Source organism: Magnolia sinica, chromosome 1 (genome assembly GCF_029962835.1).
Source record: "Magnolia sinica isolate HGM2019 chromosome 1, MsV1, whole genome shotgun sequence".
Taxonomy (NCBI): Eukaryota; Viridiplantae; Streptophyta; class Magnoliopsida; order Magnoliales; family Magnoliaceae; genus Magnolia; species Magnolia sinica.
The window spans coordinates 87,475,506-87,493,253 of NC_080573.1; the positions used below are offsets into that span (position 1 = coordinate 87,475,506).

General features: G+C 41.9%; 1 protein-coding gene across 1 annotated transcript in view; it reads right to left on the reverse strand.

The window, feature by feature from the left end:
- Positions 1 to 15,740: 15,740 nt before the first annotated feature.
- Positions 15,741 to 17,748, reverse strand: part of LOC131251448 (RING-H2 finger protein ATL8-like) — a 29,108-nt gene continuing 27,100 nt past the window's right edge. The window contains exon 3 of the mRNA XM_058252142.1: positions 15,741 to 16,385. Within this exon, the coding sequence (XP_058108125.1) occupies positions 15,935 to 16,385 (451 nt within the window). The 3' untranslated portion in view covers positions 15,741 to 15,934. The remainder of the gene's footprint in view (positions 16,386 to 17,748) is intronic.

The following is a 17,748-nucleotide window of genomic DNA, read 5'->3' on the forward strand; positions in this document are numbered from 1 at the left end:
AGGAAAGAGAATATTAAATAAGCACACTTAGCTTGGATGGAGCACAGAATTATCTCTTAGAAGTTCGACGAAGATTGGCTTGAATGGATTAATTAATTCGATGATTTCTTCTGAGATTCGTGCACTATTTATAAGTGAGCAGATCGCGTCTTCGACTGGTCTAGGGAGCTCTTCGACTAGTCGAAGCAATAACGGATATTTAAAAAATCAGGCGCGATAAGCTTTGACCGTTCTACGACTGGTCGTAGGTCACCTTCAACTGGTCGAAGGTTTCCTTTGACTGGTCGAAGAACCTGAAAAACATCGCTGGATTTTGAGTCGGAGATTTTCGACTGGTCGAAGATGCAGTCGACACTGTTCCTTCGACTGGTCGAACGGATTCCTGGACTAGTCGAAGCCTAACAGATTTTATCCGAAATTTGTAACAAACTCACGACTGATCAAGGAATTTCTTAGACTGGTCGAAGCAACTCTAGGACTAGTCGAAGAAGGCCTAGGACTAGTCGAAGAACAGACCAAACTTATGTTAAATAAACATTCGATTTATGTATCCAAAATGACCTACTTCTAAGGTCAACCTAAGGTCAGTCAAACCTCAACCATGAAGTAAGGACATTGAAACATTAGGAGCTAGTGACCTTGAAGTATGAGCCTTGAAGTCTTGATGTAGTTCAATCTTGAAATCTTGATGTAGCTCAATCTTGAAAGTGTGTTGAGTTCTTTACAAACTGCCTTGTACTCTTCTTGAAGTCTTGCAGCTTGAGTCTTGTCTTGTGAGCAGTTCATGCATTCAAGATTGATCCTTGTACTTGTGAGCTTTGCTTGTTGTGAGCTTAGCTTGTTTATGAATGTTGATCCTTGAGAGAGCTTCACTTATGCAAGTTATATATAACAGTGATTTTGGCACCACAAATTTGACAACAGATAGGGATATAAACTATAGCACTTACAGTGGGCCCACAGTATGTTTGACCCTATGTGGGCCACTCCTTAGGAGCAATGTTGGTTGAATGTCCACATTGATGGGCAGTGATGGTTAAATGAGCACATTGTGACCTTCCCTTAGGCCCTTTTCGGTTAGGCCGATTCCGATTGTCGTGGCAAAATCCATTTATCGAGGCCAATTCCGATTGTTGAGGCCGATTCCCATTGTCGAGGCCCATTCTGTTTATCGAGGTCGATTGTTAAAGCTGATTCTGATTATTGAGGTCGATTCCGATTGTCAAGGCCGATTGTTGAGGCTGATTCTGATTATCGAGGTTAATTCTGATTATCGAGGTCGATTCCGATTGTTGAGGCGATTGTTGAGCTCGATTCTGATTGTCGAGGCTGATTTTGATTGTCGAGGCTGATTCTGATTATCGAGGCCGATTTTGATTTTTAAGGCCGATTCTGATTGTCGAGGCCAATTGTTGTGCTGATTCCGATTGTCTAGGCCGATTCTGATTGTCGAGGTGAATTTCATTTATCGAGGTCGATTCTGATTGTCGAGGCTAATTATTGAGGTCGATTTCGATTGTCGAGGCTGATTGTTGAGGCCAATTTCAATTGTCGAGGCCAATTCTGATTATTGAGGCTGATTCTGATTGTCGAGGCCGATTATCGAGGCTGATTCTGATTATCGAGACCGATTCTGATTATCGAGGTTAATTCCGATTGTCGAAGCCAATTCTGATTATCAAGGCCGATTCCGATTATCGAGGCTAATTCTGATTATCGAGGCTAATTTTGATTGTTGAGGCCGATTCTGATTGTCAAGGCCGATTGTTGAAGCTAATTCTGATTGTCGAGGACGATTCCGTTTATCGAGGCTGATTCCAATTACTGAGGCTGATTCCAATTGTCGAGGTTGATTCCGATTGTTGAGGCTGATTCCGTTTATCGAGGCCGATTTCAATTGGCGAGGCTAACTATTGAGGCCGATTCCGATTGTTGAGGCTAATTCCAATTGTCGAGGCCAATTGTTGAAGCCGATTTCAATTATCGAGGTCGATTCTGTTTATCGAGGCCGATTCCGATTGTCGAGGCTGATTCCAACTGTCGAGGCGAACCACCAAGGTCAATTCTAATTGTCCAGGCCGATTGATGAGACCTAATGTGATGTATATGCAGCCCGTATTTGAGGCCCATTGTGATGTGTATTCAGCCCGTGTTGAAGGCCCATTGTGATGTATATTAGGCCTATGTGATGAGGCCCATTGAGATGGATTTGAGGGCCATGTGATGGAGTCCATTGTGATGTATATTAGGACTATGGGAGAGGCCCATAGTGATGTGTATTAAGCCTTTGAGTGGGGCCCATGGTGTTGTATATTAGGCCCTTTATGAGGTCATGGGTCCACTATATGTTAGGCTCTATGTGGGCCACTCCTTGAGGGCAATGTTGGTTAAATGTCCACATTGTCGAGGCCGATTGTCAATGCTGATTATCGAGGCCGGTTATTGATACCGATTATGAGTATGTGACAGCATAGCATCATGACACATGCCCATACGCATCATCTGCATGTTTGTTACGAGATGTGATTGACCATTGCATATGCCATAGTGCAGGTGGTTTATAAGACTCCCTGATAGGCAGAGTTATCCCACATGAGCGCACGATATGCGCAGGATTGATGCATGATTGGACTGCGTGACTCATGCATCTCGTATTGTGTGATGGTGATTACTGTACACCCTAGCGACATTAGGGTCATAGCCTCCACAGTCCTGTCGTGGATGACCAGATAGGACACCAGAAATCTACTACTAGTATCGGGCCACCAAGATGGCCATGGGTGAAAATCACTAAACCCTTTTGGTACCAGAGGACGCCCCAACGTCTAGACTGACTGGATATATATGAGCGCATGAGGGCCGTATACTAGTAGGTTGTGTCTCCCATTGTGTCGTGGTCAGTTGGGAGGGGTTGTGGCCTTACCTGCCTGAAGGAGTAGGCATAGTTAGGCTAAGTCTGACTAGCTCCTAAATGAGTCCACTATCGACGAGCCGGGCCAATATTGATAGGCGGGTAGTGAGGTCTCTTCCACTTAACCAGTTGTATTGTGTGCTTGATGGGGCGGCAAGCTGGCGTAGAGTGTACTAGACCCCGGTGATGATCCCAGAGATGTACGATATTGTTATGTGGACTTATTGACCAAGAGTTGCATACTCATTCATTCATTCATTCACTATCCACTCGAGCTGGTGGTGCGCAACTATTTGTTACGTGTACCTTCGCAATGACCAGGATTTCGGTTGGGGCACGCGACTAACTTGAGATCAGGAGTTTACCACATTGAGTCTGACTATCCAAATTAGGTATGGGACTAGTTTGGATAGAAGTCCCTTATGATGGACCCCATAGCCTGTGATACTATGTATTATCATCTCAACTTCACACTTCAGCTTGGTCATTTCATTCGCATCACATATTACATTACATCCGCAGGCATATGACATTTTGGGTTGCTATGTTTCTGCACTTATATGGCCTATACGAACTTAGCAGGATTTACATATTGTATTATATCCTCGACATCTGATATTTGGCTCTCTATGACTCCTCATTTGCATAGCTGATCTGTATTGCGTACTCTGATATTGTATGATTTATTGACTTGCAGTATTTCCGCTTACTCTGATATCGTATGATTCATGATCTTACCAGTAATTTCGATATTGTATGATTAAGACATTGTATTGAATACTTGGCACTTATCTTGTGCACACACTTACACCACCCTCTAAGCTTTCTATAAGCTTATGCATAATAGATGAGTGCAGGTGACATTAGGGTGCATCAACGTCAAGCTTGGAGCGTGCAGCTGACTTCTGGAGCTTTGATTTTTGATATATGTATTTCCCTTTCAGCGCTGTACTCAAATGATTATATTAGTGGATAAGTGGTGATAATGTTGTTCTTATGATTCGGGTATACTTGTGGTTATGCTTCTTATGAGACAGATTCATATTAAAAATCCTCCTTGTAGGATCCCAGGATCAGAATCTGGTGTATGGACGCCGAGAGCCTAGAATGGGGTACTATGGAGGCTGTCGGCACTGGATTCAGTGATCGAAAATTTTGTGAGCCCAATTTCTGAGTTTGGGGCGTGACAGATTGATAGAATGGATGAAACACATACATTTGGTGGTCCCATTCATCAGGGCAAGCCCACTGTCCTCTGAATGGTGTGGATCATCATATACATCATGGTGTGGATCACACCGTCCGAGTGGACGAACAGTATAGATAAAACACATATATCATGTGGGATTCCACCATCCAGATGGACGGTGACAATAAAACCTATATATCATGGGGATCCCCACCGTCCATGTACTAGATGATGGGATGCAACCCATACATCAGTGGGTCCCATGTGGTGGGACGTGGTGGATAAAACACTGATATCAAGTGGGTCCCACATAGGTGGGCCACCGCACTTCTCTTTCTCTATAAATATATATATTATATCATTATTTTTTTTGAAGAGCACTAACGTCCAGGTATGCTGGACGGACAGCCTAGATCTAAGACACATCCATCATGGGTCCCACGTGGACGGTTCTAATAAAACCCATACATTGCAGTGGGGTCCACACGTCCCATGTCTTGAAAATGGACGGACGATGTGGCTACAGAATACATATATCAATCTAGGCCCCACCTCCACACATGCAACACGTGTGGGGTGGGTCCCACATCCTGAAAATGGATGGGCGGTATGAATACAACACTTGCAGCATGGTGGAGTCCCACCGTCCAGCAGCTGGACGGTGAGGATGAGACCCATTCTGCTGGACGGTGAGGATGAGACCCATTCATCAAGGTGGGTCCACACGTGTGGCCCACCATAGCTTTGAATAAAGCTATTATTTATGTTTTTCTTCAATCGGGTCCATCCAAACGGACTGCCAGGTGGGCCCACTTGGTGGACGGCATCGATAAAATACATGTATCATTAGGTGGGCCACACATCAAGAGAGAGAGAGAGAGAGAGAGAGAGAGAGATGGTGTGTAGTGGAGGAGCTCCGCCACTATGAGCTCCTCTAGCAATTACAATACATACATCAAGACAGGCCCCAAAAATCGAGTGGATCCAAAATCAAAAATCAAACTCTAGCGATATGAACACCCATCGATTTCACTTCTTCTAGGCTCCTTGATCCCACGAGCTCCTAAGCTTCCTCTTTAATGGAGGATGATGAGATTTGAAGGGTTGGAATATGAGATCTTGGGGTAGAGAGTGGACCACACTTGGCTCTTCTCTCCTTAGTCTTTTTCTCTCTTAGTTGCTAGGAAAAAAATGGTAGAGAATGAGTGAAAGATGGGAGATGGGAGATGTAAGGAGAGAGGGATAGGTGTGTGTAAGGAATGGATGGGTGAGAGTTGACTTTGGGAATGGGAGAGAGATAAGTGTCATGCTTTGTTAGTAAGAGAGGGATGGGTTGTGTACTTGCTTGTACTTGATTGATTAATGTGATGTTTGGGTAGAGATTCTCTCAAAATTCGCAACGGGCGACGTTTTCTCGAAATATACGCGGGCCCACAACTCCTGGCCTGGGTATCACATTAGCGTGCAAGACACGGCGTTGGAACCGTGGTGACGGCGCGGTCTCTAAGGTACAAGTCTCGAGTCAAGTCAACTCAGGTTGATAAGGTGTGACTCAAGGTCGCACACAAATACTATCTATGCGTCATGGGTTGTCGAAATTCGACCGGAATGACCGCAGGATCCTAAGGAATGGTATGGACTAGGATACGGGCCTCACAGAGTTTTTTGCCAAACTCTATTGGTTTCGGCCACCATCATTTATATGGTTACATGATATTGACGTGGGTGAGATCCTATGGCTATGGGTCCTCAAATGAACGTCACATATCAGCAAATGGGCCCCACTACCCACTGATGGGTTTATCGTTCAATCGAGGAAGATGATGGGTCCATCCATGGTAGTTTCTCATCAGATGGTTCATCGCCCGATCTGTAATGTTTGGAAGGACCGGATTGGTCCCTAGGGACTTGTGAGACCCACCAAGTGGTTGGCTATTAACACCTCTTAATGATTTGGCTTCAACAGCAGCGACGGGTGGAACTCGGTTGGGCTATTAAGAAGCCCTAGCATGGAGGGCTGAGATATACTCAATGAATGGCTAGGATCTCAAGAGGAAGTCTTGTGCGGATTGCCAGCGTGAAAAGGTAAGAAAAGGAATCTTTCCATTTTTGGAAAGTTCAGCCGCACGTAGCCCAATTTGTGGTTGTTGTTGTGTGCATGCCTGTGCGAGTCGTCGGGTGAAACCACCAAGGTTTTGGATAAAGGCACTGTCCACACTAGATGGACAATTTAGATCATCAATATGATCATGAAAAGTGGGCCAAATTTCAAACGCTCTATCGGTGTTGGTTGCGGCAAGAAAATTTGTTGAAAGAGGGAGATATCTTCTCCTCTTTCGCGTGGGCTCGAGTCAACCAAGTTTGACCGGGCTGCTTGGCTTAGTGCACAGTAGGTGTATGATCCCTTCTGCACTTGCAACTCCAATCATGGGGTCGACAGTAGTGCGTGATTCAATCCACCCCGTTCATCAAATTCCTCGAGTCTAAATGGGACTCCTGGCCAAAGATTAGGCGCATCCAAGGTTTAGGTGGGCCACACACATAGATTTCATCCCTTAATTGTGGGTTTTCATTGTTATGACGATCAAATAGCCTCCTAGTTCGATGTTAATGGTTGTAAGGGTTCTCTATCCAACCTAAATGAACCTTCATGACATCCCTATAGATCAGACAATGTAATTGTTGTACTCAGGTGTTAGACCACTCCATGTTAGTTGTAGATTAAATAGATGAATAGCTTAATATATGGATGGGAACTGCTTTCAACGGTCAGATTTAGACTGGAAAGCGTGTGAATGTTCTCTTAAGCTAGGTTTGTATTTATGCTAAGTTAGGTTACACGATAGCACCCAATGACTAAATGCACGGGGTGTTACACATTATCTCTTCCGGAAGAACGGTCCAAGAGGTCAAAGCCCTTCTTAATTCCCGATACTGAGTGTCGGGCTACTATTCAAATTTAAAACTTCGGGGGCCACTTGAACCGACACATCCTTGGTCAGAGGTGGTGCGGTTGGTGTGAAAGGTTCGACCCCAGCAATTCGATTACTCATTTTCATAATTCTGATTGGCAACATCACGCCAATAAATTAGAGGCAGGTTCCCACCAGGCATGCCAAAAACCTATTGGTGCTCGATTTCCTGTTCTAGTCATGTGATAAGTGCGGGCATACCAGAATTGAATTTGCGGCTCAATTTAAACCTAACAACTATGACCCCAAGCACCGAGATAAGAAAATAGGTAGTATATGACCAAGATCGAATGAGATCAGCCACATATTCAACCACTCGTTCAGTATGTAAATCGGATCAAGCCATATTCAAAAGGTAGGGTTCGTCCTTTGATGATGGGTTACACCTTTGCCTTCCATACGAAAAGACTCTCAATACAGATAAAAGATTGAGAAAGGAATTCTTACAGTCGGTTGTGAAGAGCAGTTGCAAAATACCTTCCTAGACAGAGAGTTGAATCGAGCATGTGGGTATAGGCCCAAATTATAACTAAGATTACCAACTACTTGATTTACGCTATGTATTATACTATGGAATGTAAAAGGCTAGCAAAAAGTAAATGATTACATTAAGGAATGTAATTAACTGGTATAAAAGGTAAAGTGATTACACCAAGGGCATGTTTGGTCGGGCATTTTACAGTGGATTAGATGGGATGGGATACAGTTTAAGGTAATTAATGGGCTGTCAGAGTTTGTCCATTGATCCCATGGATTTACAATAGTCCATGGTGGACACAGCAGCGTGTTTGGACGGCTCGTGGGATTGGCTATTACCCCAGTAATAGACGGTTGGCGTGTTTGGTATTGCATAGATTATCGGTACACGTCCTACCCGTTGGCGTGTTTGGTGCAACAACTGTCCGACTGTGGTAAAACCATGCTATTGATGTGAGTAGGAAATCCGATTACCTACTAGGTAACCACACCACTATGGGGCCCACTGTGATGTGTATGTAGCTTATCCATATCGTCCATCTGTTGTTGACCAGCATATAAAAGCACTCCTTAATACAAACAAATGAATATATGGACCAAAAAACAATCCTTCAAGAAAACTTAGGAAAATAGCAAATTTTCATAATCAAACGATGGCACACCATGGATCCAAGGGCTGAAGATCACACTAGGGCCAATCCCATGAAAATCCCCATTTCAATTTCATCTTCATCAAATCCTCCTTGCTACTAAGGATCCACCAGTCAAAGACCATCCTCTGCCCTACAAGTCACACACCCAATCGATGCACATGGTGGGTATCTTGTTAGGATTCGGATGTCAATAAGTCAAACCCACAAAAATCCCCATTTCAATTTCATCTTCATCAAAACCTCCTTGCTACTGAGGATCCACCAGTCAAAGACCCATCCTCTACCCTACAAGTCCCACACCCAATCGATGCATACAAACTGTATTACAAATTCAAAATCTACAATCCCCATTATTTGGTTACTATCGGATACTTACCTTCAAACGGTGAGATTCCACCCTGCTCGCCGGCATTGAGGAAGAAAAATGACCAACTGCACGTTCTACCGATCCTCACCAAGTAGCACACAAATGTTGCCCTACCCCGTTGTGGCGTAGACATTATATGGAGACGCACTGAGACGGCGTGGCCTGAGTCGCCTCTTCCATCACGCCGCTATCTTGAGATGCCGTCTGAAACAAGATTTCCCATGGTCTATTGAGGGATGGGTGAAATCTCATGGTGGGATTTGTTGAATCCGTCGGGCGGTTGGCAACGTTTACAAGGGCAAGAGGGTTGAAGTACAAGCGTCATTCCAAATAATAGATGGGATCGAACCGTCCATCATAACCCTCCTAATATGGTGTAAAATCATCCAGCGCGTTGGGCCAAACACACCCTAAGGAATATAAATGATGAGATTGAAAGGATGATTGAAAGATATATTGGGTTTGATTGGGTTGGTATGAGTCAAATCTTTCTGTTGAATTCCTCTGCTATTTTATAGCCTTACTCCGACTATCTGGATATTTCTCATGTTCGAATAGTTGCTGTAACTAGAGTTGTACATGAGTCGAACCGAGTCAACCTTAGCCCAGCTCGGCGTGGCTTGGCCAACAGGCTACCCCAGCTCGAACTTGGCTCGGCTTAGTTCTCAAACCTTACTACGCAGCTCAGCTCAACTCGGTCACTAGCTCAAGCCGAGTTCGAGTTCAAGCCTACGAATGTTTTTTGGTTTTTATATATATATATATATATATATATATATATACATATAATTTATTTATTTAAATATATAAATATATACAAAGTATTTATACTAAGTGAACTTGATCCAAGTCAAACCGAGTTCAGTTGGAGTCAAGTTCCGAGCCGAGTTGAGTCGAGTCGAGTTCAGTCTAGCTTGGACTCGGCTTGAAATTCTTTCGAGCTAAAAAAATCAACTCGACTCGACTCGAATCAAGTTTTGAGTCAAGCTTTTTCAAGTTGAGTTTAGCAAGTTAACCGAGCTAACTCGAATCATGTGTACAGCTCTAGCTGTAACCATTTCACACATCTTAAACTCCTTTGCTTCTAATCCTGCCATTTATACCAGTAACTACTTCTACATGATTACTCTTTAATCGGCCACTTAGTGAATGACATGGCAGCGCTAGATGCACTCCAGTGTGATTATTATAGAATCATCTGTATATTTCCAAAGATCTTCAAATATACTATGCAAATCCATCTCAGTCACGAGTAACTCACTCTGATTTTTTTATGTACTTTCGTAGGAATAAACCTAAATGTGGATAAACACAGCTTATATAATGTCCAGTTGGACTTTTCAAACCCTCCCTAAACACGCTGTAAATATGCAATTATTACTATTTTAACTTGTTGGAAAATATAGTTGCAATTCCGCCTCCAAAACTGGTCTAAAAGGATTGGCTTAAATTTGTAAGCCCCACCGTGATACATGCGGCATATCCATACCGTCCATCGGTTTTACCGAGTCATTTTAAGGTTAGGCCTAAAAATTTAGGCAGATCCAAACCTTGAGTGGCCAAAGGAAAAAGTAGCGTTAAAGCATCCACTGTTGAAAGTTGTTTTGTTTTTACTGGGCTCCCACTGATGTTTATTAGTCATCTAACCGGTTCATAAGGTCACACAGGGGAAAACACGAATATCACGTTGGTCCAAAACTTCCAGAGGCTCCAAAAAATCCCTAACGACAGGCCTTCGATTCCCACTGTTTACTATGTGTGGTCCACTTGAACTTGGGATCTGATTCATTTTTGGCTCATGTCCTAAAATCAGATGGCACAACGGATGGAAGGTGTGGATAAGCCACACCATCACGGTGGGCCCCACATATATTTGGCATTGGTTCTCATTTGTGGCGCTCAAAAAACAGGTGTCAACGTCCGCCTTGGCATTGATGTTGTAATCACAAATGAGAGATTCTAGCTTCTCTCACGGCTTTTTTTTCATTTTTACTAGTATTTTTTTTTTTTTAATTGCCATGGTGGAATAGTGAAGGCTAACAAGCGGTTAGGGTCAGGTTTTGTGGCTTTGCCCGAAAGTATATATTTGAGTAGGTTTATTATAATTATTGGGTCAAACATTACATACGTTGACTAATTAAAAATATTAAAATTAATTTTGTAATTAAATTCAAACCCTTAAAGTTGATTAAGGTTGATTCTAAATGGAGGGTGCCAAACACAATAGTAGGATTTCAAATCCAGAGGGTTCTGAATCTAGGGGATTCTAAATCGACGCTCCCAAACAGACCCTAAATCTACCCATTTGCAGTCACTCCACAAGTCGAATCCAGGACCGGGCTCAACATATTGTAATTATAACCGACATGAGGCCTCAGTAGAAAGTCCTCAGCCCCTATACCTAGACCCATCCCTTCCCTGCCTAAATCAGCCCGTGTATGATTAGAATTGCTAATATGGAACTTATTTAGGAAGGAAATGCAACAGTACAACATGATCATTGTATCCTTGTAAAGTCTTAAAAGCACTTTTAAAGAAATTATTTTAAAAATAATAATAATCTGAAAAGTAACTTTGTACACTTTACTCACCCGTCTCATTTCACGGCATAATATTTTAGGGAGAAGAAAATCAAGTGGCAGACAAGATTGCTATAATGGGACCCATTTAGGATGCTCTAATGCTCTAAAGTCAAACTAATTTGATTTTCTTTATCCTATGATCGCAGTCACTTCACTGTGTTTTGATTAGATGCTCAATCGACAAATTACAATAATCTAATTTGATAGAGAAGAAATGACCAAAATGGTGGTTGAACTAGTTTTAATTCAGAGTAACAACCGACCTTAAATTGAAATTCTGTGTTTTTAAGTACTTCAAACAATTGCCAATTCAATTAGCTGGAAAACCATAATCATGAACACAGTGGATTTAAATACTAGGCCTGGATCCACTACAAACCTTTGAAACCTACAATGCAATGCATGGGGCCCACTGTGATGTATGAATGATCTCCAATCTATCCAATATGCACGCCCCTTTGTTGGTCCTTGTTGCCCAAAAATTCAACTCCGCAACAAGAAAGGGAACAACAGCAAGGATGGGGATGCCCCCATACAAAAAAAAAAAAAAAAAACCATTTAGATTGTGCGTGGGGATATCATGATGAATAGAACAACCAAAACTATGGTCAGGTGGGCCACACCACATGGTTTTAAATGTTTTTAGGCATGATTTTACATGGTGTGGCCCAATGGCCTGATTTTTGAGTGCCAAGGAGAAACCAAGGGGGGAACACATGACGGACAGGGAGGATGTCCTGGACACATCATGGTGGGCCCCGCATATCAAATTGCAGGTTAAGCCTAAATCTACAAAGCTTTATAGCTAATGTGGCCGTGCAGGCCCTAATTTTTGAGTCAGGTATACTTTATTGAATTGAATTATATCAATTGAGCATCCAAATGCAGGCTACGGTAGGATGTGATACTTCCGAACGACCATGGACCTTAGCATGAGGCTTTTGCAGATGTGCGTCTCTGAGCACCTAACATGAGCACCCCACACGAGCCAACATGGCATGCGTGTCAGATCCAGGAAGTTAATCAGGTTGACCATACTGTCAATCATCAGGTGTGCTGTGCTGCACTCCTTTTTCCTTCTCACTTTCCTGCATGTATGGCCCACTAATATTGGGTCCAGGGCTCGTTAAATATAGGTCCCATCTGATCCTGAAGAACCTCACGGATCTAACACTATAGCTTTTCAGTTCAACTAATTCCATATCTCTCAACTTGGTTCAGTCACGTATGTAACATACACAGTATATAATAACCATATGTAACATATGCCGTATATAATAAGCATGTCTGTTTGGATTCAGAGCCTCCACATCTAGACCATCTATTTGAATTTGTGGGTGAAATGAGAAACGTCTGGTAGAGCCAAGTAATCTGTTTTCGAAGCCCAAACCTAAACAAGAAAAAGAAAAGGGTTTTTGTTTTTGTTTTTTTTTTCAAATAAACCTAAGGTATTATTAGGTTACCCGCAAAATTCATCTCTTTAAAATAAATAAATAAATAAACTTGCTTTTTAACACCACCTATAATAGAAAAAACCCCTGCCATCAAGAATAGAAAATGTTTGAGAGGCCAATCATCATTTCACGTGTTCAAAGTTATTCATCTTCGGTGCTTTCCGGCTCTACGATGCTCTCCGGCGATCTTTTATACTTTCCAACTACTCTCTAACAACCTTTCATACTTTCTGACTATTTTCTCCTGTAATCTTTTGTGCGTTCACCCTTGAAAGAGCTTTGTTCAGTGGAGGAAAGTTAGCATAATCGAAAAAGAAAATAGATTTTTTTTTTTACATGCTTCATTTCAGACCTGACTTAGTGTTACAATGTTGCAAGTTTAAAGATGTTTAAACGGATGGTTGAAAAAAAAGTGGAAAATTTCTGGTAGAGATGCAATATGTGGGTTCACTAATTTGGGTGGATGGTTGAAAAAAAAGGTGGAAAATTTCTGGTGGAGATGCAATATGTAGGTTCACTAATTTGGGGTTGATCGCAGAGTCGAGAGATTATAGAGAATGAATTTTCTGAGATTCGTGATCAACCACAAAACATGCGCAATCATCTGAGAACATTTCGCAGTTGATCCTGAATTTCAAAAACATTCAGGATTGACCTTAAAAAATTCATATCAACAGCAAGAATAAATAAATAAATAAATTTACGATTGATCACAAAAAAATCATGATCAACCATGAAAAATTCATGATCAACCCCACAAAAGTCATGATTGATGATCGCCTATGTTTCGTACTTGATCGCAAATCTCAAATCTGACTTTGCAATCAACACAAAATTCAGGATCTACAGCCTTTCAACTTTGCGATCAAACCCTAAATTGAGGATCAACCTACAAACTGTACATCTACCAAAATTTCTCCATTTTTTCAACATTCCCCCATTAAAACATGTTTAAATCTACGACATTGTTAACCCTAAGTCAAATCCAAAACGAAGCACAAAAATAACAAATATATATATATATATATATATATATATAGAGAGAGAGAGAGGCATGCTCACCTCGCACCTACGCACGTGCGCACCTTCGCACACGTGTCATGGGTGTCGAATCCGAACGGTCCATAAGATGCGGAATCTCATGAAACCTCAGGGGGTGAATTTTCACCTTGATCTAAGATTTGGTGGGCCATAGCAAAGAGAAATTCAAATCAAAGGAAGAAACTATTTGCATTTTTCATGGCCCACCGAAGTTTTGGTTCAAAGTAAAAATTGGTACCAAGGGGTTTCAAGAGGTTCTGCTTCATGTGGACCGTTCAGATTTTTGAGACTCATCAGATATGATGAGTTCTCAAAAAAGTTCATATGTAGTCCATGCGAACTGGTTTGCAGGTGAGCGTTCCGCTATATATATATATATATATATATATATATATATATATATATATATATATATATATATATATATATTCTTAGCCGATTATGCCAACTTTCCTCCAGTGAAGAAGCACTAAAAAATAAAAATATCTATGCTCCGAACGAAGCTCTTCCAAGATAGGCTTTTTCACAGGTGAAACATTAAAGATTGCTATAAAGAGTAGCCGGAAGCACAAAAGATAACCGAAGAGCGCGGAAGATGAATAGCAACTTTGAATGTGTGAAACGATGATCGGCCAGGGACCCTGACGGTAAGGGTAACACCCGATACCGCACGTGGAGGTGTAAAGACCGTAAGTTTTTCAAGGGGGCAGATTAGGTGTTACTGGGGTAATACTCATTAAGGTGTTACCCTTACCATAGGGCCCACCTTGATGATGTGCTGTATATCCATGTGGTCCATCCGTTTTTCCATACCATTATAGGACGTCGTCCCAAAAATTAAGCATATCCAAATCTCGGGCGGAACACACCACAGGAAACAGTGATTGAACGCCTACCATTAAAAACTTCCCTGGGCCCACCGCAAGCAGATCCGTAATGCTTATTTTCCATCCAACCATTTGATAAGGTCAAGCAGACCCGAATGAAGGGAAAATACAAAGATCACCTTGAGCCAAAACTTTTGTGGCCTTCAAAAAAGGTTTTAATGGTCATTCACCATCTTTTCCAGTGGCGTGGTCCACCAGAGATCTGAATCTGCTTAATGTTTGGCACCACCTAAGATGGGCTGGAAAAATGGATGGGCGGAGTGGATATACAACACATTCATCAATGTAGGCCCCCACATAGTAAGGGTAACACCCACTAAGGTGTTACCCGGGTAACGCGTAATCCACTCCCATTTTTAAAAGGGGGGTATGTTTTGTGAGTCCCATGGTACCCCGGGTGATTTGATGAAAAACCCTAAGAGGAACAAAGACTTTTAATTCCAAACGACTAAAAAATAAAAATAAAAAATAGAAGAGAAAAAATAGAAGAGAAAAAATAGAAAATACTGTTGTGATGTCTGTGTGATGTCCACTCCATCCATTTGTTATTCTTAGCTCATGCTACATTGTGAGCCCATAAATAAAGAAGATTCAAAACTCAAGTGAGACAAACTATAAGAAAAAGTGGTATTGGGGCCTGATCCACATCCTCTGGAGGGCACATCTTGAGAAAACATCTTCTAATTAAAACTAGATACATCTAATATTTTCTCATAACTTCTTATCTCTTTCGACTATGAATATTAGTTATAAAGAGGGCCGACTCTTTTACGAAGATATCACATCAGGTATTCATAAGGAGTTACGTAAGCCAAATGGCAACAGTGGGAACCGTTACATTATGGAAAAATGGCCCATAACAGTCCATTATGGGACTGATTCCCTTTTTTTTATTTCTTCCTTTCTTTTTGAATGGCCGTAACCCATATCATAACGGTAATTACAGTGGCCATTATGGCCACCGTTACCGTTATTGATTTAACAGCCCTTCATTGCGGTGGGGGGGTTGTGCACAACTCATCGTATGAAACAAAATGGCATATCATTTGAAAACAATGCAATTTGTGGAGAATTTGGCCAAAAAAAAAAAGGGACATGCAGACAGGAAGGCTGCAGTGTTTGAAATTGAGAAAGAACTCACCTCCAGCAAGCTTGAATTCAACGATTCTGCTTTTGTAGCTGAGATTTAAAAAAAAAAAAAAAAAAAAAAAAAAAACCAGAAACCAACTACTCTCAGAAAACTAAAGATTCCATATGTACAGTAGAAGCCAGTAGGAGGACGAAGGGCTTCATGTGCTTCAAATAACTCCAATTTCTTTATCTGATGCAAACATTGATTGGTGTCAAGCAACCAGAAATGGAAACAAGGCAGCACTGATACTGGATGCATTCGAGTTGCCGCTAAGGATTTGATTGACTCTCCAGATGTTTGCTTTCTGAGTGATGGAGGCCCACTGTATCTTTTAGGACATGATGACCCTCTGACAATGCTGTGGATACGATCTCTCCAGCATCCGTCGCATCGAAGTCTGACACAGGCCGATCCTCCCGAATAGGTTCCATTCTTGGGCTGTTAAGCCCTCTTGATGAATAACCATGGCCTGCATACAAACAGCTGTATGAATGCGAGTCAAAAGTATCGGAACTATAAGGGGAGCGGGCTGCCGCACTGAACATGGGCGGCATTATTCGTTTCCTTTCGGGAGAGTCTCGCAGTGAGATTCTACAAATGGGGCATGTCGAATGCTGTTGTAGCCATATGTCTATGCATGTGACATGGAAAGCATGCCCACAATAAGGTAGGACACGCATTATGTCTTTCTCTTGGTATTCAGTAAGGCATACGGCGCACCTGCCAAAAGATGGAAAAAGTCGCATAAGCATGTAGCTGAAATGTTTATTTTGTTTATCCATAGTTCCAAAACTTAAAATTTAAAATTTTAAAAAAAAAAAAAAAAAACCCAGCTTGTCTCTCTTCACAAAGGTGAGAGCATATAACCGTTCTTGTAGAATACTTCACAAAGGTGCAAGCATTGCCAAAAGAGAATAAAACCACGGAGTGGAAGAAATGTCACCATGGCAAATCAAGCTGTTGATGCTTGTTTTAGACTGTATAGTACCTTCTAGAGCTTGCATATCCACTGCCAAACCTATTCCAATCACGGTAAAAAAGCCAAAAAACAAAAAAAAAAAAAAAACAAACTCCGCGACTCAGACCGACTAGTCCTGTCTTGAGTCGAGTCGGGTTTGAATCAGCCCAAATCCCCTGAGTCAGGGGTGACTCGTCTGTGTGGCTTGTTATGTCAAATCGGATCAAGTCCAAGTTGACTCAAACAAGGTGCATGAGACCCATCTGAGACTTAAAACCATATTCTAATTCTGACAGCCCAAACTCAAATCATGGAGATCTCCATAAAGTTGGGCCAAAAGATCCCAATTTAAGATAAATTCATGAGGAAGCGGTCTCTCTTTAGGATCCACTCCAACATCTAGATATTGGTTAATCCAAAAAGACAAATGTACTTGGTGTCCTGCCCAAGAAAGAGACCCAAGTCCCAATAACCCCAATAAGTGGTGATTCAACATAGATTCTATATTTTGAAACCAAAACAATTATGAAGCAGATTTGTGATAATGGAACTTGCAAAAGCATTAACGCTACAAAAACCAATGCACCAGTTGCGGTACAATAGAGTTGGAATTCACTAATTATTCTAATGCAGGGGCATTTTCACACCGGGCTCGAGTGGGGTGGCCTGTGGGATGCAAGGCACACTCGGGGTAGGGGGCCCGTGGAAACCATGTGATTTGGGGCCCATGTGAGGCGGGTGGCTTGTGTGAGGAGGAACCCATGTGATTTGGGGCCCACGAGGGGGCGGAACCCATGGATTTGGTGAAAGTACCCTTGTTTGTCAATATATGTATAAGTTGAGTCATGGAGTCAAGTGAGCCTCATATGAAGATTACAAGACCAAAGACTCACCAAGTTGAAGAAGTTCGAGTGCGCTACATAGGTATATTAAGCCTCACTTCCCTAACCAAACCCTAGCAGCTAAATGTCCCCTTAAAATAGTCTAAAGTTGCCCAAAACCATATTTGCAAAACCCTTAGTACGCTTAGATTTAGGGTTAATTTAAAGTTTGTGGAGAATGAACCAATTGGCAAAATTCATGTTCTGTCGATTGCAATCGAAGTGCAATCAAGCATATTCGATG